This window comes from Asterias amurensis, chromosome 18, assembly GCF_032118995.1.
Source record: "Asterias amurensis chromosome 18, ASM3211899v1".
Classification (NCBI taxonomy): Eukaryota; Metazoa; Echinodermata; class Asteroidea; order Forcipulatida; family Asteriidae; genus Asterias; species Asterias amurensis.
This window is the reverse complement of record NC_092665.1, coordinates 10,787,869-10,815,319: the sequence shown is the minus strand read 5'-3', so window position 1 is coordinate 10,815,319 and position 27,451 is coordinate 10,787,869. Positions and strand designations below refer to the sequence as shown.

The 27,451-nt window shown below is 38.6% G+C and overlaps 2 protein-coding genes and 2 non-coding genes across 4 annotated transcripts; 2 read left to right on the top strand and 2 right to left on the bottom strand.

The window, feature by feature from the left end:
• Window positions 1–1,741: 1,741 nt before the first annotated feature.
• LOC139950698 (trypsin-2-like) lies at window positions 1,742–14,098 on the bottom strand. The gene is made up of 5 exons (XM_071949492.1): window positions 13,942–14,098; window positions 5,654–5,816; window positions 5,012–5,277; window positions 3,555–3,697; window positions 1,742–2,665 (listed from the first exon to the last, which is right to left on the bottom strand). The coding sequence occupies exons 1-5, from the start codon at window positions 13,967–13,969 to the stop codon at window positions 2,477–2,479; spliced, it is 789 nt and encodes a 262-aa protein (XP_071805593.1). The 5' UTR covers window positions 13,970–14,098; the 3' UTR covers window positions 1,742–2,476.
• A 6,235-nt stretch (window positions 14,099–20,333) lies between these two features.
• On the top strand, window positions 20,334–24,585 carry LOC139950700 (trypsin-like). The gene is made up of 5 exons (XM_071949493.1): window positions 20,334–20,422; window positions 21,503–21,665; window positions 21,953–22,212; window positions 23,256–23,398; window positions 24,076–24,585. The coding sequence occupies exons 1-5, from the start codon at window positions 20,395–20,397 to the stop codon at window positions 24,271–24,273; spliced, it is 792 nt and encodes a 263-aa protein (XP_071805594.1). The 5' UTR covers window positions 20,334–20,394; the 3' UTR covers window positions 24,274–24,585.
• A 2,110-nt stretch (window positions 24,586–26,695) lies between these two features.
• On the top strand, window positions 26,696–26,768 carry Trnar-ucg (transfer RNA arginine (anticodon UCG)). The gene has a single exon. It is a non-coding gene; the product is annotated as a tRNA-Arg (tRNA).
• A 230-nt stretch (window positions 26,769–26,998) lies between these two features.
• Window positions 26,999–27,070, bottom strand: Trnaq-cug (transfer RNA glutamine (anticodon CUG)). Its single transcript has one exon. It is a non-coding gene; the product is annotated as a tRNA-Gln (tRNA).
• Window positions 27,071–27,451: the final 381 nt, after the last annotated feature.

The window sequence follows — 27,451 nt, the reverse complement described above, 5'->3', positions numbered from 1 at the left end:
TTGACTACGTCATTGCGGTTTCTTTTAGGTGTTCTTAAAAACTGCAATAGGGGTGGCCTGATATAGTTTCATTATGCTGATCGATGTATGTTATAGCTCTCCGTCGGTACTGTTGTCCCTGTGTCCATGGCAAACGTTGAAGAAAGCAGCCACAGTTCATAGACGATAGACACACCTGATGCAATGCCTGAGTGGAGAAAACCAATTAAACGCATGTTTGACCCCTTGACCTTTGACAAGTTATTTGGAAAGGGTCAATCGAGTAAACAAATATGTTTTTTAGAATCTCTGGGTCAAGTTTCTGTTCACCTCTAACACAAACCTTGTCCATAAAATGAGTAGTTTTAGAGATAATTGACTTTAAAGATTGCTAATTACCACCTAATTTAAATATGCAAATTAGGTCACTTCTGGCTTGAAACTCTTGTCCGATTTTGGATATGTCATCAATAACCACCCAATAAACAAGAATCAGCAATAAAACAAACTTTTGCAATTAGTGTGACTCAATAGTCTAAATCTGGTCCTCTATAATGTTGTTATGGTCTTTTTCGGAGTAACAACCAACTTCCTTCCAAATGTTTGTGCCCGGTGTGGCGGTTTCAGTCTTCCGCCGTGTTCAGTTTTCCGGGTGACGTAGTCGGACATATCATCACGTTGTTCGAGCGGTTTTAGCTTTCCGGCGTGTTCAGTTTTCCGGGTGACCTGTCAGATACCGCCGCGAGTACCCTGGCGAGTACTGTAGTTCTCTCAGCAGTGACCCCAAATTGTTTATTATTACGATTCTTTTCTGTGTAGTCACATAATCTCTTGCCCCCATCTTTACATGTATTCATGGGTACAACTTTAGGCAGGTCACACTCTGCTTACATAAAAAACAACTCATACGATCCACGCGTTTGCCGCTAGTTGTACTCGGCTCGTGGACGCCGCCATGACAGCTACCGGAGGGTAACGGACGACTCAATACGGCACTAAAAATGGACTACTTTCGCTTGCTGTGCGCAGGCATCGCATGACGTAATGCTACCGTATTTGGTCATTCGGAAAACTGAACACAGCGGAAAGTTGAAACCGCCACACCGGCGTTATTTCAACACCAATTGTTGATTCCTATGCCGAGGAAGACTGCCATTCGAGGGCAGCAAACTGTGCAGTTTTCATGAATATTTTTTCTTATTAACAACAATCTGAGTAGTTATTTAGAGGGCATTAAATCATCTATTGTGAAGGCTTCACCCAACGAATGTCTATCACTGGTTCGTCTTTAACGACAGTCGCCCAAATGATCTTAACACCATACAATGTGTGGGTTCAAATCCCCAGCCGTGACACTTGTGTCCTTAAGCAAGACACTTAACCATTGCTTCGTCCTTCGGATGGGGCGTTAAGTCGTTGGTCCCATGTGTGATGTAACGCATGTAAACAAAACAGTGCACTTATCGACACGAGAAGGGGTTCGCCCCAGTGTTCTTGTTCCGATCGGCAGCAAAATGCGCCACAGCATCTTGTAAAAAATTACATTGTGCTATCAGAATTAGGTCTCATAATTCAAAAACGTAGTCCCACATCTGTCAGAAAATAATGTACGTATACAGCCCCAGGAGCGTCACTGTGTGACGGACATGTACGCTATATAAGAAGCCACATTATCATTATTGCCTTTATTATCATGAATATAAACTTTTGAAAACAATATCAATCAAATAAAAATCCAAACACGGTAACACAACAGTTATTTTTATCGCACACGTCATCTGGTTTTATTGTTCAGAATACCTAAGTAGGCTATGTCAGCTTAATTCAAAAGTTACTTATTAGGGAGATGTGGATAATTGACTTGTGGTTGAGTAACATTTAATTTTGGGAGGCTGCACGTGGCAGACTGCACAGCTGGTGTTGTTTGTCTTGTTTGTTAGCTCGTTAATCGTTTCTGGTTGTAGAAAATCCATTTTTTATTTTATTTGTACTCGTTCATCACATTGTTCAACGTATGAAACTTATTTTGTGTTGTTTGCCTAAAATACTGCGTTTTTTGGTTTCATATTGCAGAAATCATGCAACTATTCTTGACTTCCCTAAATGTACAGTTATCTGCATTTGTCTGCCGTTTTCCCAAACGACTTCCTGTGATTGTGATTGTGATTGTTAATTAAACATCTTCCACAGCATTCGGTCTCCCTGTTTTTATTGTTTTTATAAACTCGATCAAAATCCAGTTACACTCTAAACTAAAAGCTCCCATCTTAAAACTGATCTAGTTTGACACGGAATCTGTTTTAAAACGAAATGGGTCAAACTGACTCAGGATCCGAGTTAAAGTTCCCATTAATTACAACCACTTTCTGCATCATTCTAAAAGCAAGAAAGGGCGCAATTCATGGGACCCGGAATGCGGATAAATTGTGCCCAGGAGGTTTTAAAGCTTAAAACATAATTCACCAGCAAAAATCAGTCGATAAAGGTGAGCTAAGTTTTATGAACAATTGACGTCGCCAGTGGTTTTCTGCTGAATCCAGTCACAATAGTTTGAAATCTTTGTGTAGACTCCAGGATGCGCGGCCTCTGCGCAGCCGTAGCCCCAACTCACAATACCCTCAAGCAGTACACCAGCCTGATGGGAGTCTGGTGCGAAGTTACTGACGATTGGTCCACCGCTGTCACCCTGTTTAAATATAAAAGGCCCAATCTTATGAAGTAATAGTTGTTGTATTTATAGCGCCCGGGCATGACGTCGCGCAATGGTAGTGCGCATGACAAGTAGAATAGCTCCCGGGGAACTATTACTTGTCATGCGCATTTACCACTTGCGTGAAAAATCACGTGCGCGCTTGGTAGTTCGCAAAATTAACACCTGACACGTGATGATGAATGGACCAATGAGAACTCGAATCTCTGTCATGTATGTATGAGGTATAGTTGTACAAACCCGATTTACAAACATATAAATTAAGACTTATTTGTCATCATTGGACATAAACTTTGAGTTTTCTAGACCTCTCCTTTTGGTCCAAAAACTCGAAACTCTAAACAATCACATCTCTTGAACTGTGTCATAACAACCCTTGAATGTTAAATACATGAACCAATTTTGACCCCTCCTCCCTATCCAAGCAGGACAGAAAAACTGCACAAACAGTAGCCTTGCTCAAGGCAGTCGCATTATTCGCTCCAAAAAGGCGCCGCTGTACACCCACCCGTCTGCCCTGTGCGTGGTGCGGGCGATCAAAACCGCATGACCCCCCCCCCCCCTATACACACTGTCACATCGTACGACTACTGCGTACACAAGTCATCCGCACTCGAACCACTAACCGCATGCGTCGGCCTGACGGCCGACGCATGCGGATAGTGTACGGGGGCATCGTGTCGTGCGATGTTATGCATAGTGATTACGGGTGGGTTTTTATACAGCGGCGGTCTTTTTTCGGAGTGAATAATTCGACTGCCTCGATCAAGGCTACACAAATAGTTCTATTTCGGGTTCAATTATTTAAACGTCAGACACACTTTAAAGCTTCAAAGCAAAGTTATTACTATTGGTATTGTTTTACCTGGCAAGCGTCTTTACCTCCTCCTTGCACACTGGCACAGAACATGTTGAAAGTGATGCTGCCATAAGCGGCAGCGCACTCCTGATGACTGTTTGCGTACACAACCACCTCATTCAATTCAATTGGAGGATCCCAGGTGCTTGCTATAATGACAAAATCATTTGAGATTACAATCAGATGGAAGTATCTAATCCCGAATAGTATGTCATTTGCGTGTGTGACCTGGTGGGTAGGCCTACATACTGGGTGAAATTTCGTAGCGTTGCTGAACGATAAGAAAATGTTCTTGCTATTTAAAGCAGAACAAACTTGCCAAGGTGCAAGCGTATTTTCACAGGCTATATCCTAGCAGAAAAATTAGGTGGTCATTTTGCGCATTCACCTTGGATATGCATTGTGACATCATTATTTTTTTCGTCGCAGTAAACTCAATAGGGCTAGCAAACCTTTTCCCGTGCTTCAGCGCTATGCATTGGAAATAGCACGGTAAGCACAAAATCGGCCGCTAAGCAGCGCTATGAAGTTGCGCCTAGATCTTTACCTCATAATGTATTCAGTCAAGTTCTTAAAGGAACACGTTGCCTTGGATCGGTGGAGTTGATCTTCGAAAAGTGTTTGTTATAATATGCATATGGGTAGAAAGATGCAGTAAAAGTATAATACAATGATCCACACAAACATGCCTCGAAAATGCACGGTTTTCCTTTTACTTTGTCGACTAACACGGTCGGCCACTTATGGGAGTCAAATTTTTGACTCACATAAATAGCCGACCGTGTTTGTTTGCACAGTAAAAGGAAAACCACGCAATTTTGAGGCAAACTTGTGTGGATCATTGTAGTCTACTTTTAAATTATCTTTCTACCCTTATGCATTGCACAACAAACGGTTACAAACGCTTTTTTATAGACCAACTCGTCCGATCCAAGGCAACGTGTTCCTTTAACTCGCGCACGCGAGTATTCGCGCATACGGTATTTGAGCATGACAAGTACTCTAACACCTGGGCAGCTCGGGAGCTAGTCTACTTGTCATGCATATGTGCGTGACTGGGCATCCCAGGCGATAGTCTATTAATTGACCCGCTCTATCGAAATGAGGAATATCGTACTGGACAACGGATAGATTTAACACTTTAATAATAGTTCCTTGACATAATTATATGTCAAATTGGGAAATAATAGAAGTTCGGGGCAGCACACAAAGCTGTTTAATTACCCATGTACTTCTATACAGTGGTTTGAATGGGAGACTTTGAAACGCTAGATTGCGGTACCCTTACGAGGGAAATGTCCATAGCTTACGTACTTCTGAACCTGTGCACATTACCGAAACACAGGTTTTACCTGGTAGGACTGCTGCCACCTAGCGTCCAAACGTCCTACATTTAAGTCTAGCATACAGTCCCCAATATCCTATTAATTCCAGAAATTGATTCTGAACTGAATAAAACTTACGGTCAAGGTTTCCCCATCCGCTAACGAGCAGTGGCAATCCCTTATTTGGCTCGCTGGAAGAGATGCCGATAGCTTTCACGTCACTGTTCATGATGACGGGTGTTTTAAGCTCAATCAAGGCGATGTCGTTATTCAGACCGTGACCACCATAGCCAAAATTTATATGATTAATCCATGTGCCTTCGACAAACTGCTGATTAGGGCCATCGTGTTTGTTAATTTTATGATAACCAAGGCCAACCCACGCACTCTGACCATTTCCAGGGCTGAAAAGCAAAACACCACACTGTTTTTACAGTTTGTTGTTACGATAATAATAATAATAATAACAAAACACAATCCAAAGAACTTTTCACAAATATGCCATGAGTAACAATCAAACGTTTAATTTCCATCCAAAAATCCCTTCCAGTCATTCTTGTCACTCAACAGTAATTACCGCAAAGTGTACAGTGAGCTGGTAATTTCTGTAAAAAAATCGTGCGATTTGTTTGGTCCGCGTATTTACCAAAGCACATTAGTCAACAGTTATTGTGTAACATAAAACATAACCATTTCCATGTGTGATTAAAGATGGTTCACAGCCACAAACGTTTCAGTAAAATCAAGTCAATATTATCGACGAAATCATTGTATACTTACGAGCAGTGCGCAGCGGTGACAACCCAACTGTTATGAACTAAAGTTCCACCACAGAATTGACCTTTGTTTTTGTTCATGATGGCTACCTGGTAGGGTCGGCTGTGTGGGCTGGACTCTTTTCCACCCACGATGAGGGAACCCACACAGCATGGGATCAACACAGCTGAAAAGTTTTAACATACACCCTTTATCAAACAACTATTAAACCATCTGTAATCATGTTTTGCTGTATCATGTACGTTCCGAGCAGATTTGAGCTGGTTCCTGGACGTGCAATGCCCGGTTATGAATAAGAATGACCCGATTATGGAAACCCTATTAAAGGCATTGGACCCTTTCGGTTCAGAAAAAAAAATAGAAGTTCACAGATTTACAAATAACTTACAGGGTTTACAGAAGGCAATGGTGAAAGACTTCTCTTGAAATATTTTTCCATGAAATGCTTTACTTTTTGAGAAAACAGCAAAACAATATAAATTCTCGTTAACGAGAATTACCACCTGATAAATATACACAGACACAAGGATTTGTTGTTGTAGTGAACTCTGCCAAGAGTTAATTTATTCCGTACTCTGAATTCGGTGGTAAAACGCCCATTCATAATAATATAAGGGATTTCCCTTTATTTAATTCCATCCAGTGATATCCACACTCATAAAGAAGTATACCAGTTCCCATTATAATACACTTTGCGACCAATTCGCAAAGGGTCCCAATCCCTCACTTTGCGAACGGTAAATTTCCAATCCGCAAAGGTTCCCACTTCTCGGCGATTTGCCAAAGAAGGTACCAGACTAATTACAATTATTATAATTATAAATGCACTCATTGACTGGAGAAAACTCCGGGTCAATGAGGTTCCCACTTCCAGCGAGTTGCCAAGAAGGTACCAAATTAATCTACTTCTTTATATACAATCACATCATTTTATTACCACCATATTTATCCAAATCAATTCACATAAATAAATTTACCACTTCCTCACAGGCTACAATGCCTATTAGCTTCTTGTTTATAGGAACAACCTAAACTTACCGCTTTAAGTGTAAGTTGTAAGATTATCAGTCATATCAATCTGTACCACGTATTCCGTAATACCCTGACCCTTCCATTAACCCCAGGGAGGGAGGGAGGGAATTTTGCGAAACTATACAATCTATCTTAACTCCTCGGTGGCAGAATATTCAATGACGGTTCCCAGAAAGACAAGCACCCTTTCCCCAAATGCATTGCTTTGGTTGGTTGAAAAGAACAATGGAACCACGTCTGAATGCGCCCTGACAATCCCAATCGCTTATAGCCCCGACTGTGCAACCTGACTATAATTATGCATATTTCCTGGTGTTAAATCGGTTTACTGCGTTACGCATTAAACCCTATTACCACCTGATAAATATACACAGACACAAGGATTTGTTGTTGTAGTGAACTCTGCCAAGAGTTAATTTATTCCGTACTCTGAATTCGGTGGTAAAACGCCCATTCATAATAATATAAGGGATTTCCCTTTATTTAATTCCATCCAGTGATATCCACACTCATAAAGAAGTATACCAGTTCCCATTATAATACACTTTGCGACCAATTCGCAAAGGGTCCCAATCCCTCACTTTGCGAACGGTAAATTTCCAATCCGCAAAGGTTCCCACTTCTCGGCGATTTGCCAAAGAAGGTACCAGACTAATTACAATTATTATAATTATAAATGCACTCATTGACTGGAGAAAACTCCGGGTCAATGAGGTTCCCACTTCCAGCGAGTTGCCAAGAAGGTACCAAATTAATCTACTTCTTTATATACAATCACATCATTTTATTACCACCATATTTATCCATATCAATTCACATAAATGAATTTACCACTTCCTCACAGGCTACAATGCCTATTAGCTTCTTGTTTATAGGAACAACCTAAACTTACCGCCAAAGCAAATTTTGATATAAAAAATTTGCCCAAACACCCCCCCTTTTTTTTTTTTTTTTTTTTTTTACAAAACTTTCTCCGAGTGTCAACCCGTCTGATAAATTTTGATGGAACCAAATGAATCATGTCTTGCCAGTACGCACCTTCCGGGAAGGGTTAATGAGATGGGGGTGTTTTATAACAGGTGCGTTTTGCATCTCCCGAAGTATCTTCTTTGCATACATATTTAAATCCCAAGTGCAGCGTTTTTCTGCCCTCCTTTAACTTTACCTTGATACTTCACCCTTAACAAAATGTCTGACCAAATTAACCGTGTGTTGGGTAGGATGTTCCTAATTACCTTTAGGCTCTCTTTACCCTATGTCTACTCTGTCCCGAACTTTCCTTCAAGATATCTGTGGTCCTTAGATATAACACTATTGTCGTCGGGACCTCGCCTTTTGCCAGGTATCTCCTGAGCCTAGTACCAGCCGTCCAGGCGTGCCCCAGACACGTCTTTCCATGTCACTTGTACCACCACTGTGTCACTGCTGTGGCAGATTATACTGTCCCGGTATCCACGTTCTTGCTTCGGATTGATGAACATCTTTAGGCTCCCTGTTACCCTATGTCTTATCTGTCCCGAATTTTCCTTCACGATAGCTTTGGTCCTTATATGTAACACTATTGTCGTCGGGACCTCGCCTTTTGCCAGGAGTCTCCTGAGCCTAGTCCCAGCCGTCCAGGCGTGCCCCAGACACGCCTTTCCATGTCACTGTACCTCCACCGTGCCGCTGCTGTGGCGAATGATACTGTCCCGGTACCCACGTTCTTGCATCGGATTGATGAACATCTTTAGGCTCCCTTTTACCCTATGTGTTATCTGTCCCGAATTTTCCTTCAAGATATCTTTGGTCCTTAGATGTAACACTATTGCCGTCGGGACCTCGCCTTTTGCCGTATCTCCTGAGCCTAGTCCCAGCCGTCCAGGCGTGCCCAAGACACGCCTTTCCATTTCACTGTACCACCACTGTGCCGCTGCTGTGGCGAATGATACTGTCCCCGATAAACATCTGTATAAAAACAAATTCAAAGAAAAACAGCCTGGGTAATCTGTTCTGACCAATATTTTATCTTGTCAAAGTCTTGTATGTAGTTGAAAATGTTGTACACAATTTGTTAACAACCAACTCAACATTCACCAATCTTGTAAATGATTATTTATCTTAAACGGCAATATGCTAATTAAAGAAGCGGTTGTCTACACTGCTTATTTATGACCTTGCTACAAGCTACCCCCTTTTAGACAATTGAAAACATTAAGTCTGGCCTAATGTAGGATTCAAGTGCTCCAGACTTCCATCTCCCCATACTTTTGATTTGTTCCTCCCGAACCCCAAACATATCCTGCAACTATGAAATGAAAAGGGTGTGGGGTTTACCTGAAGGCCTTAATCCCTACTTTAAGATGTGATTAACTTGTCTGGCTGACATAGGGTCCCCCCTCAATGTACAAACGGTGAAGTATTGGCATTCCTGTCAATAGAAATGATTGAACTTTACCCACTTGATCCGTTTTTGAATATCTTAGAACTACTTGCAAATTCCCTTCCTGATTAAAGGAAATATCACCAATACGCAACGCCCGGGAATTTGCCATCGTGAGTTGTAAACTCACTCACCCTCAGAATAACCGAAAAGGGCAACCAAGAATGCTGCTTTTAACAGCAGAGCTTCATATGCTGATTATACTTTAAACATTAACTATGCTAGTTTAATAAAGGTCATATAAGTCAAATATGGTATGTCTGCAAGCTATGCTGCAACCGGATGAAGATGTCTGCAAGCTATGCTGCAACCGGAGCAACTGATTCCTTTTTAATCATTCATCTTCTCTTTTCATCTTCACACTCTTCTACGTTTGCATCGAACATTTTTGTCTTCACTGTAAAAATTACACCCTGTAATTGAACCTATTTTTAATCATGCATCTTGTCATTTCATGTGTATGCTCTGTTACATTTTAATCCAACATTATAATGGGTTACTTTTTGTAACCACTTTACGAATTGTTATCTTCACTGCCAATAATTACACCCTGTAACTTGAATAACCGGATCACTCGATCATTTTTAATCATGCGTCTTCTCATCTCATGTACATACTCTGTACGTTTAGTCCCACATTATAATGTTTGTTACTTTTTGTAACGACCGAATTTTCGTCTTGACTGACAATAATTACACCCTGTAACTTGAATAACCGGATCAACTGATAATTTTTAATCATGCGCCTTTGTTGTTCAAATACGTAAGCTTTACGGTTTAGCCCGCCTCCATTGTTCGTTACATTTTGTACCGACATTTTTACGACACAACGTGTCATTGCCATGGAACATCAGTGCTGTGTTGACCGCCAGATACGAAAAACCAACCGATATTGGAAACGTACACCTGATCTATGCAAATCAACGCTTTCAGGTTCAAGCTAGTACTGACCTCCCTGCTAAGCTATGGTAGCTGCTACTGTTACCGATGATACTTAAACTATATAACGACTAAAAAAGGGCTAAATTAACAAAGCTTTAATGTGTATATTGATAGCATAGCCAGATAAGCCTTACCCTGGGTACCGCACCCAGTCCTATTCAATGTTCCCGCCAAACCATTGAACCGTGTAACTCTTTATACTTAACAAGTATAAAGCAGATTTATTCTAATTCGCCTCAGGACCCAACCGAATAATTCAATATTTTGCAGACTGGCGGTAAAAACTAACCAGACTGCTCAGCACTGGAAATGTAATGGAACATCTTGAATCTTGCCGAGGGTCCAAGCGTCTACAATCCTCTTTCATCTTAGAAACAATGAAACTACCCTTGGGATCCTCCCATTTGTGCAATTTATGAACATATGAAATATAACTGCAAGCATAGAGAATCACACTGGATTCACCAACTCAAGACAGTCAAGTCCTTTGGACTAAACATAAACACTGGTGTTAAATAAATTCCCGTTACCCCCACTTCACTTCTGCTTGAGAACTATAATGTTGTTTATACTCTGTAACTCAAGTATAAATTAATTTTTTAAAGTTGTTCCTATATATTTGTTACTTTAACTATCTCATGTAAGTAACCCCCCTTTTTTCCACCGGTCCCTCATACCTATTTTTAATACCATCGTACTTTTGATCTTGCTTTTCTCTATTAATTGACCATTGTTAATTGCATCATGATGCAACTTGTTCTCTAATTCTACCCTTTCATGTTTCCCTGCATTGTTAACGAACGATGCATTTACCACTTTTATGGTCCAGTAATCCATCCTTTCATATGAAACCTCCTTTGTCCTCGCCACTCTACTCGTATTGGTTCATAGCCACCAATTGTTTCTGAAATAGAAACTTTGATTGGCTGTTATTTTCCCGCTTCTTTCTTTCCCGCTTCTTTCTTCCTTTAATCCATTTCCCCTCTCTTTTTCTATGAATGGATATGTATTTGTTTGTACTTGTTTTATGCCTCTGAACTAGGTCCGGTTTGGATCGAAAGCTAAGGCCATCTATACCACCCTATTCATTAAACATATGAAATACCAGATACGTATGTACAAATGGAAGAAGATGCAAAGGTCTTTAATTTTAATATTATGCAATAGGCTACCCCTTGATTTATGGAAGCTGGCCATTTAGTGCCTAATAATGATCAATCATTCCGAAAGGTCATAATGAAACTTGGTATTGCCCTTCTATTCTTTATGTACACTTTGTTCTAGAGCTTGATTAACACATGGTGCTGTGACGTGCAATGCCCATAATTCATCGTCAATTATGCCCATGATCTAACTGGTGTTAATTGCTGCCTCATTCTAAAAGTGCGCCATCCCCCCTTATTGGACGAGCTGCTGCTCTCTGTGCGTACGATCTGACACTATTTCAATAATTCTATGTGTTCTATGGAGATGAGCTCGCAAATACACTGCTACATAAGTCAAAAATGCAGAGGTCCATGTAATGTATAGAAGTAATTGGACGCCTGTGTTTATTATCTTTCCATATTATAAAACCCCCCTCGTTTACAGCCAGCAAGAATTATTGTGTCTTGACCGCTATTTGTACTAATATAGGGTCACTCTGCTTTATAAGATCACAGCGAAATCCACAAACTCGCTATGAATAATCTTAAAAATTTTAAGGTTAGCGGTAGGCTATTTGTACTACTATAGGGTCACTCTTCTTTGTAAGATCACAGCAAAATCCACAAACTCGCTATGAATAATCTTAAAAATTTTAAGGTTAGCGGTGGGCCCTCGCCCAATTCGCTACAAACCGATATCAATGGATTAAAGGGAGTTGATGGTTAATTCATATGCTGCATGTTATCCGCCATCGGTATGCTTCAAGAGCCCGCTGTGCAATCAATGGACCCCCACATGCAACTGCTCCCTACTGTACTTATTTTGCACCCTGCATTTGAAAGTTGGGCACCACCCAGTTCTATTGAAGATGATGTCCCTCCTAACCTACTCAATGCCCCATCCCTGTTATGTATGGAATACCCTGAATATTGACTAGAGTTTGCCAAGTTGTACACTAAACTACTAGGCTTACTTATTCCTGATTGGCCTGACTGACACAAGCTCTGACTAAATTTCATATTAAACGGCAAGCTGCCAGAAAAATTATGATTGTCCGCCCTTTCTTGTCCTTGTGTACCTGTACTCATGCTTTGAGAATATTGGTCCGTTATACCCCGAGTTACGTGTAAAGGCCATGAAATATCCTGACTATTAATCTGTGGGATGTTCGCAATTATTGGCCCTTTTATACATACTAGATGTTTGAAACCTTTCCGTATTCACGGTACTCGTGTTACCTACTAGCGTTACTGTTGGGGCTGTACTTGCCCCAGCATTAGGTCTGAAAATGTAGCGACTCACCCGATTTGCCCGGCTAGTAAGCTATCGGCTTCACCACTCTCTGTAGCCGCCCATCTTCGCCCTCCTCATCAGGTATCACTTGGATTTCTTCAATGCGGTTCCCACTTCCAGCGAGTTGCCAAGAAGGTACCGAATTTTGCGAAACTATACAATCTATCTTAACTCCTCGGTGGCAGAATATTCAATGACGGTTCCCAGAAAGACAAGCACCCTTTCCCCAAATGCATTGCTTTGGTTGGTTGAAAAGAACAATGGAACCACGTCTGAATGCGCCCTGACAATCCCAATCGCTTATAGCCCCGACTGTGCAACCTGACTATAATTATGCATATTTCCTGGTGTTAAATCGGTTTACTGCGTTACGCATTAAACCCTATTATGGATTTATTTTAAACACATGTCATGACACGGCGAAACGCGCGGAAACAAGGGTGGGTTTTCCCGTTGTTTTCTCCCGACTCCGATGACCGATTGAGCCTAAATTTTCACAGGTTTGTTATTTGATATAGAAGTTGTGGTACACAAAGTGTGGGCCTTGGACAACACTGTTTACTGAAAGGGTCCAATGGCTTTAAGGTTACCGTACCGAAAGATGGGTCAACATTTTATTACACCAATTCCAATTGAACCCAGTTTAATTCAGTTCAAATCAGTTCAATTCAGTTCAGTTCAATTCAATTCAGTTCAATTTAGTTTAATTTAAATTTAAATCAATTCGATTCAATTCAATGCTGTTCATTTTAATTCAGTTCAATTCAATTTAATTCAGTTTAACTCAATTCATTTCAATTCCTTTTATTTCAATTCAATTCAATTCAATTCAATTCAATTCAATCCAATTTAATTCAATTCAATTCAATTAATTTCACTTCACTTCAATTTAATTCAATTCAATTTTAATCGGTTCAGTTCAATTCAGTTCAATTTAATTCAACTACAAAACATTAGTTGTCAGGTCTTTTGTTTTCGTATATGCACGAGTCTTTCACACAAGAAAGACTCGAACGCAATATAAACAATCCTTCCCTTTTTCTGGACTGTTTATATTTTTCTGGACTGTTTGATTGCGGTTTGCGTGATTGGGTTATGTTGTTAGTTTAGTTAGTTTACTGCATGTTGTTATTGAAGTCAATAGAGAAAGAGAGAACAAAACCTTTCTCAAGAAGTTTGTATTAACAGTGAATTTCATATTACTACTATAGAGATGTAACTACAAGTTATTAAAATTGTTGGAGAATATCCACAACGCGCCATTTTCTTCACTTACGATAATATTTCCCTCAGTAAAAAACACGATACAATAAAAGTTTGAAGTGAAAATAATTGTGTAAACGGTGGATTGAATTGAACAACTAAACAAACTCGGGCGAGAACTATAGTATGTTGTACAGCAATAGTGTGCGACATGCCTCGACCTTCAAGAAATGATTGAAGATTCCAATACTCACCAAGTGCAGCAAGAACAAACCCCTTCATGATGATGATGATGATGTTGGTCGAAACAGGATGTTAGAATGGTGCAGTCAAACAGCCGAAGTGTGGAGGACAATATTTATGTCCACTTTTATAGACCAGCGTCCTTTTCGATGTTGACGATTATCTTAGTGACTAGATCTTTCAGGAAGTCGTAATAGCCAAATTGACCCCGTTTTTAAATTTATCTTCTGTACGCACATTGCATATCCCATGTAGATAAAAGTTGTGTTATTAAGGTTGTGGGGTAAAGCAAACTTTTAATATATCACCTGAAAAACATGTGGCAATTTCACATCAATGAATGAGTTCATTGCTCCGATCTAATTATGTTAACTACGTGGCAAATTATTAACACCTTCTGAACAAAACATGTAACAATATTTATAGTGCAACAAACTTTGATCAAGCCCAACTCATAAATGAATGAATGATCTACAACCAAACTATTCCACTGTATGCATCTTCTGAAATGTATTAAAACACCCTTAAAGTGGACACTAGTTGCAATTACTCAAAATAGTTTAAATAAGCATAAAACTTTACTTGATAACGAGTAATGGGGAGCTGTTGGTGGTATAATACACTGTGAGAAACGGCTCCTTCTGAAGAAACGTACTTAGTTTTCGAAAAATAATTAATTTTCCACAAATTCGATTTCGAGACCACATTCAGAATTTGAGGTCTCGAAATCAAGCATCTGAAAGCACTCTAGTTCGTGTGACAAGGCTGTTTTTTCTTTCATTGTTGCATTTTCGAAGACCGATTGGTAATTAACAATCCCGTACTTGGTATTTTTGTAAGAAATCAAAGGAGAGAAACAACACCACTCTTCCCAATGCGCGGTAGATGATTGGCCAAAATATTAATGGTTGACTTTGTCTGTATAAGTTATTACATCATATTAAATATGGTGCAGTATAATGTATGTTCCTGGTGAAAATATGTTTCTTGGTTCAGTTTATAAAAGTGAAAAGAAACATCAATCAAATCAAAACACAAGGCGAATTATGTAAACTGCGAATGGGGAAAATTTTCTATTTTAATCACTTGGTTATTAAGTCTATGATACAAAGTTGAGTTGATTTATCTGCAGTATAGACAGACTGGTTCTCTCCATAGATTACGGAGCTCTGGAAGACGTAAATAATTACACAACTTTTAGGATTTCGTCATCCCGAGATAAATTGTCACATGAGGGACGACATCCTACTTTTAGGATTTCGTCATACCAAGATAGATTATCACATAAAGACGACAATAGTTTTAGGATAACGACATCCCGAGATAAATTATCACAAGAAGACGACATCTTACTTTTTGGACTTTGTCATCCGTGAGTGCTGCTTTTGACACTGTTGTTCACAACATCCGTCTCTCTCGGCTCCATAATCACATTGGCATAGAGGACACAGCCCTAGCTTGGTGCAAATTGTATCTCTTCAATAGAACTCAGCTGGTATGTATTGGCACCGCAATATGAACTACTCTGTGCCACAGGGATCTGTACTAGGCCCGCAGTGGTTTACACTGTACACTTTACCGATTCGCGACATCATCCTGAAATTAAATCTGAATTACCATGTCTACGCAGACGACACTCAGCTATATATCACGTTTAAATCTACTAAAGAAAACGCCAATGCATTTATTGCAAGACTTGAGAAATGCATCAAAGAGATTCGACGTTGGACACAACAAAACTTCCTGAAGTTGAATGATGATAAGATAGAGTACCTTCTATTTGGGTCACGTCAACAGTTGCTCAGATAGCCCCTACTCGCTGCAAGCTCGGAACTTATTGGTTATTTTTGATTCATCGATGACACCCAATGAATACCCAATATTTAGTCTAACAAAACTATTTATACACATCACGTGAGGAAGCAGTTCAAAAGTGAACGGAAGAACCTTATTGGTCCGAGTCGCAAAATCCTTGTTTTTTACCGCTTATAAAAAGTACAATGGGGCAATGCACATCAATAATGATGAAATGCCTTTACATTCTGCCGCTGTCTCCGTAAACCAACTTCCATTTGTAGAATTTTATACAAATATATAATTTTATATTAGAAATATACAAACGGTGCCAAGTATCATTTAATTTATGAAGATTTGTGTTAATATTAAAAGATATTGTATTGTTTTATTTAGCTGAACATTTTAATCACCATCTTGTATACATAGTAAAACAGAAAAAAATCAATCATAAACAGTAGAGTGGGTCTAATATGTTGATGAAAGATGTAGCCAGACGGGGTTGGAAGACTCATTGATTGGCCGTCGCTCTGGGTCAGTGTTTTTATTAAATTTGGTTTATGGAACAATACGCGGGAGGGTAAAGTCTGAGGTCGCTAGTAAGATCTTGTGATAGCCTATCTTTGGGAGAGGTTTGCGTGGTTGATGCTAAAAAACAACTGCGACATCAGACTAAAGCTGTAAGCGAATGTAGAATAGAGTATGAATAAGCCACAAAGGAGGGCAAATTATTTGGTCGGGGATATGCTGCTCCAAGTTTGAGTATATCTCTTAAATTAAAGGAACACGTTGCCTTGGATCGAGTTGGTCTTTGAAAAGCGTTTGTAACATTTTCTTATAAAATGCATCTGGTTAGACAGATGTTTTAAAAGTAGACTACTATGGGTCGTATGAATAAAAAGTAGTACTTACTTTTACTTGAAAATTTCAAGTATTTACTACCATCCATATGAATAAAAGGAAGTAAAAACTGTTACTTAAAAGTATTTACTAAAATGCTAAAAGTATCTACTTTTACCAAAAAGTAAATTCTTTTAATTTTAGCACTTACTTACTTCCATATGAATAAAACGGAGAACATACTACAAAATGCAAGTAAATACTAGTGATTTTTCAAGGTAGCTCAGGAGCTACCTTGGGCACAGAAGTAAAAGGCTCGTCCGAAGAAATGACAGTGTTTATGAATGTTCCTCACAGGATAAATGTTTTAGTCCAAAGGAAAGACATCACTGAAATATTAAATAGACACATACACAGTGTTTCACAACAGAAACAATACACACAAACTCAAACTGCTTTTAATCAAACTTGTTTATGTATGCTGAGGATAAAATAAAAAAGTTTGTAAAAAATCCGTTTTGCATCATTACAGTAAGCTTTTTAAAAAGATATAAAGAATTTTTTCAACTCAGAAATTAATGCCTCGATCTATAAGGCTTAAGGTTCATTAAATCAGAAGAAGTAATTTTTTAAACAATTAAATGCATTTCAATAGAATGTTGTTTGTGTTATTATTAAAACTTTTAAATTTAAGTTAAATAGCTACGCTCATATCCAGCTCTCATCTTCTCTATACAGCGCTGTCATGCTCCACTCCAAGTTTCAAATGCTTAACAAACACGTTTTTATTCTGTGTGTCCAGATGAGTCGTCTTCATCAAAATGTTGTCAGAATAAAAACCTCATGGCTGACTTGAAGATTTCTATGTTTCTGTTAAATCAAATGCCGCTTTGGCTGTGTGTGTGTGAGTGCGTACGTAGACGTGAATGGGAGTTGTAATACAAAGGAAACCTTTTGTTAAGAGCCATTCAGCCATGGTATATCGGAAGTATTTACTCCAAAGCATAAAGTGAATACTTTGCAGTAAAAGAACATGTTTATTCATACGGAATTTAGAAGATGCTTTTACTGAATGCTTCTACTTGGAAGTTTATGCTTTTACTTTTTGCTAGTACTTGTCAGTAAATACTACTTTTTATTCATACGACCCATTGATCCACACAAATTTGCCTCGAAACTGCGTGGTTTTTCCTTTTAGTTTGCTGACTAACACGGTCGGCCATTTATGGGAGTCAAAAATTTGTGTTCCTTTAAGCATGCTTGAGACACGCAGGTTGTAAATGCATCTGCCTTGCGCATTCTTGTTCCAAACTGAAAACACTGTATTTTATACTTTTGAAAAGCCCCTCCCAACAGCCCACTGTATGTTTATTTGTGTTTCAAGAGACATAAAACAAAACGTCACTTGTCGCATCTAATAAGATGAATCACTGCATAAGGGCGCTTTATTAAACAAGTAATGCATGAAGTGATTACTCTTCCAGTTATGTGTGTATACAAATATCTAAGTAAAGACATTCTTCTTAACGTAAAAACTATATTAAACGAATTAATATCTACATTAAGACACAAGTTCAGAGTTTGTCTCTCTTTTTTGTTGCATGTGGTGTTAGGCAAACATTTTCACATGAGTTGGTGCAAAACATGCCTATACCTCTGTGTCATGCACATTAAAACCCCGAGGAAAAGGACACCGTTGTTTCAACTTAAACTTTTTATCGCTCTCTCAATATAACTTAGAATTTTAACAAACAAACAGACTGGGACAGATGCATTCGTTGGACATGTTCCCATGTGATAACAATGATGAATTTTGTTTTTTAGTGACAAGGGGATATGGTACTGACACTGTACTGGTACGGTACTGATACGGTACTGATATGGTACTGTTTGCTGTTTGTCAACTCATTACAGCACAGGAAGGTAAAACTGAAGTGTAGTTTTTTGTTAAAATGAGCAAATCTTTTTCTTGCTTAGTACTAAAGCTCCCCTTTTTGAGTAGCTTTGAAATGAGATGGGTGGTGCAAATGTTGTACTCGTGTGTTTCATCGGGTAGTACAGCTGTGGACATCTTTACCGTATACTTTGCACTTACCTAATTGGGAAAGTTTGGCTTAGATCGTGCATCCATTGTTTAGTTGGGCTTGATCAGTTTGAGTTGCACTCACTTGTCTTTGTTGGTGTCTGGAAAGAAATTATATTTCTTGAAATGAGTAGGGTCGACGTGAGTTCAGCTTTGAAGTTGTTTATAATTTGCCACGTAACTTACAGTTATAGATCGGTACACCTTAGCAGTCACATTGTCTAGCAGTAACATTATTCCGTGATGTGAAAAAGACACATGTTTGAAAAAAAGATAGCTTTGAATCTTGGTTTATCTCTGACTACCGCCACAATGCAACTTTTACCTGCATGGGGAAAATGTAATATGCGCACAAAAGATAACCTGGAAGACGAGACCTTATTCCGAACATGACTCGGTCTAAAAAAAAGGGCAGAACCGAATTGTGTCTTCCACACTTCGGCCGAATGACTGCACCATTCTAACATTATTCAATGACCACCACAATCATCACCATGAATGTCATAGTTCTTGTTGCACTTGGTGAGCATTTTAAAATATCGTAGATCATGTTTACTGATCCAAATCACTGAAACAAATTATGTAAAACAAATGTGGCTAGTGGTTGATTTTTCCAGAAAAAAAAAAACAGTTCAACTACAGTAAAACAAACAAAGAGCATGAACAATATATATTCGATTTGAGATATTGCATAGTGAGGTATCATTATATATTTAGTTTGCCGCAACACCGTGTGTGTACACTCAGAAAAATATTTACACAAGTTGTGTAAAAAAAACCATGTTTTAGAGGCAGGGGGTGAACCTGCTAACAGTTAGGTAAACTTTTACCAGTTCGTTGCAGGGTAAAACTTACACAACAAACACTTACAAACTTACTTCGTTTAGGAGTAAACATATTTACCTAAATTTTAAGTAAACGCTAGATATGTAAAATATTACACATTGATTGTGTAAACCTTACACTTTTATGACATGTAAAACTATTCCGCGTTACCCTTTGTATGGGTTAAAACTTTAATTTACCTTATAGCTGTGTAATTACTATTTTTTTACTGTTTGTTTAGGTAAAATGTTTACTTGGATTGTGTGTAGTCGTACACAATTACATATTTTTACCGTTGTACCCTTTTCCCGTCTGAACGTTTGAGTAAGGCCTTAGTGCCTGTTCGTGCTCGTCGAGCAAAAGTTACAAGCATGGGGATTTTGCTCCTTGATGGACGTAATGAAAGGTAAGTTTCTCAAAGACAATTGCGTCTGCAGTCATATACACAGACTGATGTGTGTCGTATTATTATTTGTTAGTTTTTACAACCATTTCGGCCTACATTTTTGTCATAAACGTGAAAATGTCTGCAGCGCTATAAAGTGGGCATGTGTTGTAACGTGTTGCAATATGTTGTTTTGTTATAGCAGCACTATAGCGCTGTATACATCTTCAAGTTCATGGCAAACATGTAGGTCAGAATGGTTGTAAAAACTAACAAATAATAATACGACACACATCAGTAGATATGACTGTAGATCGTAACAACTTTTGAGAAACTCACCTTTTAATACGTCCACCTAGGAGCAAAAATCTCCATTCTTGTTACTTTTGCTCGACGAGCACGAACGACATGACTGCATGGACTGAGACGTTAGCAACTTGTCACGCAGACGCGCGTGCGCACACGAGGGGAAAAACAAAAAACATAACTTGCTTGTAAACACCGGATTCTTTTCACAGTTCCTAGTAAGACCTACCAATGCCATGTAAAGTTTCTCTTTACTTCGGTAAATCTTACATAACTTTTGTTAACTGCAATACTTACTCTCAAAACATGTATAGATTTTTTTACACTACAAATCAGTACATATTTTTGGCCGTGTTTTACTTAATTTAGGTAGTTTCTTACACAACTTTTTTTACATAACATCTTTTTACCATTTGTTTTCTGAGTGTATATTTCTGCCAGGTAATGTTTAAAGCCAGTGGACACTATATTGGTAGTAACTTAAAATAATTATAAGCATAAAACCTTACTTGGTAACGAGGATGTTAAACATTGTGAGAAACGGCTGCCTCTGAAGTGAAGTAGTTTTCCAGAAAGAAGTAAATTTCCATGAGTTTAATTTTGAGGCCTCAGATTTAGAATATGGTCTTGAAATCAAGCATCTGAAAGCACACAACTTCGTGTGACAAGGGTGTTTTTCTTTCATTATTAGCTCGCAACTTCGACAAACAATTGAGTCAACGTTTTCACAGATTTACAATTTTATGAATATGTTTGGATCCAAACAATTCGAAAACTGGTCTTTGACTACCAATAGTGCACTACCACGAAATTCTTATGATCAAAACGTTCCAAATAGCTGGTTCTACTCATTCTCTAGTCAACAATCTACTAAAACTAGTTCTAAACTTGCAAAACTACACAAACAAAACAACAACAATTTACTTTCAGTTATAATGTTCTTATTTTTACAAACCAACTGCATACAAAAAGATCACAAGAAGAAGAATGAATGTATTAAATCTTGTAAATGTTTGCTCTTACTCTCTAAAGTGTAAAACTAGAGTGGAAAACACAACTCGAGCTGTCCTTCATTTAACTTATAAAAAAGAGTGGTGGTTATTTCGTTTTTTTAGAGGGGTTTCACTCCAGGACAGAGTGAAAAATCACAATTAAAGATGCAAACTTCAATCTAAAAAAGAGGAAGACCACTCGAAAAAGTGTTGTCCTTCAAATGGCTCCTAAAAGAGTGGTTTTCACTCCTTAACATTTGGAGAGTAGATTGTATGTGCAGCACATGAGGAACACAGTGTGGTATTTTTTGTCAATATCGGTGAATCAATACATGTTTAATTTTCAGCTGTGCTGATCCCAAACTGTTTGGGTTCCCTCATCGTGGGTGGACATGAGTCTGTCCCGCACAGCCGACCCTATCAGGTGGCACTAATGGACGAACAGAAACATCAGTACTGTGGTGGTACCTTGGTTAACAAGCGGTGGGTTGTCACCGCTGCGCACTGCTCGTAAGTATATCTTGATTTCGATACCATTCACTGTTTCTAATCTTGTTTTATGTTACAAATATTTCTAGTAACGTTTGGGTAACACAAGGGCAAAGCAATGTGTTTTTTCTTAAACTAAACAAAAAACTGTACACTTTGCGGTAAGTGCAATCACCGGTTACAAGATTAATGGGAAATGATTTTCCGATGGGAGTTTTTTTTAAAGGTATACGCTTGATTGTTACTCGTGACATTATTCTTCACAACTTCTTTGGATTATGTGTTTTTTGTTCTGTTTTGCTCTTAAGCCGTGTCAGTGATACGTTGGTTGGTCTTGGATATCATGCCATTGATCAACACGATGGCCCAAATCAGCAGGTTATTTACGGTAATTGGATAAATCATAAAGATTTTGGTGCTGGTAGCCACAATATGGATAACGACATCTCCCTTATTCAACTGCACACACCCGTCTCTATGAACAGCGACGTTGAAGCCATCAGTATCAGTTCCAACGAGCCAAAGAAGGGATTGGAACTACTCGTTAGCGGCTGGGGAAACCTTGACCGTAAGTTAATCTGATTCAGTGTAAACTCATTCTCCGGAGTTGAAGGGAAGTTTGGGACTGGAAGATTCAAGACTAAAATCCACTATACTTGGAAATTTCCGTTTTGTCTGCTGCCACCTAGCGTCTATAATTCTCCATATTTACGTAGACTTGTTCAATGCACTTTTTATTTAAGTTGTTGGAGTTAATCATCACGACTGTTGCATTTGTTCACAGTTTAACAAAACACACCGTGTAACACCATCAGTAACTGTTAAGGCATTTGAAATCATATACACTCTGCCCCAATGGTCTCGATCAAGAACACTGGAATGGAGTGATGAGTTGGCAGAAAATCTTGTTTAGGATGTAATCATGCAGGAAGTGAACAAGTGCACTGCCTTGTGCGCAATCGCACACGATAAGATACCACGAATTACAATATTTTATTCAATTGATATACACAATATATAGCCACGTGTAACTATAAATATAAATATGAATAGTAAACTTGCGGGTACAACCATGGGTAAAATCTCTTATGAAGGAGTGGTGGCTCTGAAAAGAGCCGGTTTGGTCTCGACGTTTCGAGCAGTATACTCTGCTTGTCTTCATGAATCAGGAGAATTCCACATTAATATCTATTTTTTGAGACGTTCGTGAACAGGGGGAAATGATTGGGTGTTTTTTGGTATGTGGAATGCGCCCAGGTCAACACAAAGCATTTGGACCTAGCAAAACACAACCACCACATTTTTATCGCGGAGCTTTTTGTCAAATTTTTGTGAGTTTCGCAAACTTAACTTTGGAACGATAAAATAATTGCGTTTATATTTGCAATAGAACTGGTTCATGGCAATGCAAAAATAAAAAATAACGGCAAATCCCCATGTAGTATAATGAAAGGCCATTCCAAGAAATATTCGTCATATATTGTGCAGTCAGCACTTACGCTAAACATTGTGTTGACCGCACGAGGTACATTTACATACACGCCAGTGACACACTACCCGGGACTGAACACTTCCCTCTGATTGTAATCTTAAATGTTTGTATTATTATAGCAAGCACCTGGAAGCCTTCAATCGAATTGAATGAGGTGGTTGTATACGCAAACGGTCATCAGGAGTGCGCTGCCTCTTATGGGACCATCACTTACAACATGTTCTGTGCCAGTGTGCAAGGAGGAGGTAAAGACTCCTGCCAGGTAAATAAATAGTTCTAAGAAACACCACTAGTAGTAACTCATGCCGTGGGACAGTTGTTACACGTACTCATCGTTTGAAAATGTGTAGCTAAGAAAACACTCGAATATATCGCACAGAAAACTTACCGTTTAAATGCGTATCTACATACACTTTCATGATGGTAAACTTACGTGTCCGTGACGTAACACAGGCTCTGCAAAAACAATGACCATCAAATCATCAAATTCCTCACATGCATTAATTGTATATGATACTGAACAACGATCACAAATAAGTCAATGTTCTTTTGCCGAACCCTTTTTTCAGATTTGCCATAAGCAATTATGTTGTGCTTTTGTCTAAGTCAACATTTTGTAAGTCAGCATTCCATTATTTTATTGTGTATTTATTATTGCTGTATGAGCACCCCATCCATTGTTTAGTAAATGTTTCATATTGACATCACACCTATTAAAAAAAATTCTGCAACCCCCCCCCCCCCCCCCCCATCCCTTCAAAAAAAGGTGGGGTTCACAAGGCTGGCTATCATAGTAGTGGAAACACAGCAATATACCTGCCCTGTTACACGTTTCACTTACCTTGGAAACCTCGTGGAGACTTTAAAACTAGGCCCTTACGTAGCAGTAAACTAGTATTAGCTACATAATAAACAAGTGCGTTTTAAATTCATGAACAGGGTGACAGCGGTGGACCCATCGTCAGTAACTTCACCGCGGACTCCCATCAGGCTGGTGTACTGCTTGAAGGTATTGTGAGCTGGGGCAGGGGCTGCGCAGAGGCCGCACATCCCGGAGTCTACACAAAGATATCAAACTATTGTAACTGGATGAAACATTTCTCCAACGTTGCTGTATACAAAGTGCTACAGAAATAGACAGACGGTTTTCTTTTGGTGATGCCGTTTGGAACTTACTGCAGACAAATTAGCATATACGAATCTGTGTTCATTCAAAGAACGTTTGGTAATTTCTAACTTCAAAAATGTATTATAAAACAATTTGAAACTTTAGGGATATTGTATTAATATGTTAATGTATCACTCGACATGAATGTAGCCCAATCACAAAAACAAGTTTTGTTTGTCTTTTTAAATGTGTAATATTTTTAAAGTTGACATCATACTTTAATGCAGGTATTTGAAGAACGAATCAGCCACAATTTGTTCTGTGTTTTTGCCGTTAAAATAGTTGCCTCGAAATTCGGTCAAAAGATTGGATAGACCCAATGTTCAAGCTCTAATTTATTTGGCTTTGGTTGTTATTCATAAGATTCTGTTTTTAGTTATGTAAAAGTGCATATCAATAAGTAGGTATACACATTCAAACCGAGGACCTATAGCAAAGGAAGACAATGGAGTCCACGGTTCGGTTTAAAGCCACAATTGGAAAAGGTGTACAAAACAAATGGGAGCTGTGCTTGCCCAGCAAATTAATTATTACCAAAAAGGGGACAATGGGAGGTCCCGACTGCCATCGGAAAACTACAAAGTCACAAAGTCGTGGAAGGTAGGCAAACCCATAACGTTGTCTGGATTCTAGTGAACCAAAAGTCCATCAATAATTTATTTTTGAAAACTAGGTATCAAAGCCTTAAGTCTTTTGGAAAGAGAGCAATGGAACAATGATTGGAAGTCCCAACAACTCTATTTTCAAAAATGTGTTACCCGTGGATAGCTGAACTGTGTCAAAATGGTTTTCACAACAAAGACTCGTTTCTACCACTTCCGAGTCTTGTTGTAGGGTACTGTCACATTGATGTTGCAATGATTATCCCTTCTTAAACTTCCAATTCCTTTTGTATGACGACTTTATAATATTCAGCTGAAGTTTAAAATAAAGGTCAGATTTCGTTTCTGATGTTAAGTTTGTATAAACTGATAATACATGACACAATGGGCAAAATCAACTCTATTCCGAGTCCTACTTTCGATACAAAAATAGCATTTCCACCCAAAACCGTGGGATTCTTTTTTCGAAAGCATCTGGTCTGAAATGTTGACCGAATTCAAGCAGCTATTTCGGGCTGAGACAACAAACACAAGGCAAAACAAAACCAAGTTATACAAATTTTGTATCGAAAATGTATTATGATAATACACACAAAAAGACGGTGTCATCCGCGAGAATACAGATACAAGCGGGTTCGATGAACCGTATGTTTGACCGCGGGAGGGCGCTCTCAAACATACCTGTACCGCTCCCGGCGGTATTATTCGTTAATACCCAAAACAGCTATTAAGTACAGGAACATAGGGTGCGTTCGTTTAGCTTCCCTGGGTGAGCCCCGTCAAAGCTATTCGAACGTACCGGGGCAGAACGGGGTCGACCCAGAGAAGCTAAACGAACGCACCCATAATACAACCACCTCGTTTCGCCAGGGAAAATACTTGGTTTAAAGAAGTCGTTATAATCCACCGCTATAAATTAAAATTGTGCTACCGCGGTAAAAGATACGGCGCTTTCATTTCTGTTGCAACAATCACATGCTAATATTAAAGATATTCAATAACTTACTAAAACAAGGTTCAACTGAGAGTAAAAGTTGAGTTGTTAAGCTCCTATTGGTAAGACGAGAACATTATACCAATACGTAGGAAATTCCTGTAGTTTGAACAACTTTGTTGTTGCAACAACACTACTGTGCTGAAGAGTGTTTGGGGCGTTAATTTAACGTGGATTTAAGGAGGCTCCATATTTCTTAGCATTACCTTAAACGTCTTAATTTTGTTATGACAAAAAGTGTTATAGCAAAACGTTTCAGTTTATTAAATAAAATTGTAGCTTTTGTGATAGCAAGATTAGCGGGGATCTTGAGTTTGTTGACAAAGTACTTTTGTATTACATCGAAATTGAATTGAACTGAGTTTAATTGAACTGATCAGATAAATCACTTTTTTAAAACAAAATAAGCTATACCGCTTAATTTGCATCTTTTTGCATAGTTAAAAGCATATTTTGAGTTAATAAAAGCGTTACTTCAGGTGTAACATCTTAACTTGAGAAGTTAAAAGCGGGGCTTATGAGGGAACAGGGATGAAAAGCGTCTCTTGGTTGAGTTACATCATTTCTTGTAAGAAAAGAAAGTGGAACTTGGAGCAATGAAGCGTATTTTTAATGAAAGTAAGCGTATCTTGTGATACAAAAAACTTAACACAATTACACCGTCGATAAACAAAGTGGTATTTGTATGTGTTGGCATCATAAATTAATACTTTGTCCTTTTTGTAAATTAAAGAGACTTCTGACCGTTAAAAGTTGTTGTTTTGGATTTTCGTATACAATATAATAACTAACGCGGGCCGCGTGGCCTAATGGATAAGGCGTCCGACTTCGAATCGGAAGATTGAGGGTTCGAGTCCCTTCGTGGTCGCATTTTTACCGCATATTTTGTCAGCACAAGTGTTCACGTTTTGATCATAACGAGAATGTGTTTGATGTACACAATGAGGTAACATTGAATAAAACTACCGAAGAACAAGACAAGGGTTCGAATCCCTTGGTAGTCCAATTGTCAGCACAACGATATACTGTTTTGCCGATTATTGTGATTAGGTTGTGGAATGCAACAAATAATTTGGCAAAACAAAACTTAAAACTTCAAGGTCCCACCGAGATTTGAACTCGGATCGCGAGACTCAGAGTCTCGAGTGCTAACCGTTACACCATGGGGCCGATGGAATACATTATCAACTTAATCGAAACTCAGTGCTTCATAATAATAACAAATATCATCGACAAAAACAAAATCAGCAACAATTTTAGTTCAGTACTGAGATACTTTTGGACTCCCCACAATTGTTATTTTTAAATTTTTATATTTTTTACTCCAATTGTCGCTAGAGTATTTGTCAGAAAATATGAAATTGTGACATTGGATTAAGTTGTTGATGGTGTAACGGTTATCATTTGAGACTTACCATTCAGAAATCATTCGTTAAAAAACCGATGATTAATGTGATACAAGTTGCGGAACATTTCAGAATGCAAATATTAGTTTGGCAAAATAACATCTGGAAACTGAAGGTCCCACCGAGATTTGAACTGGGATCGCGA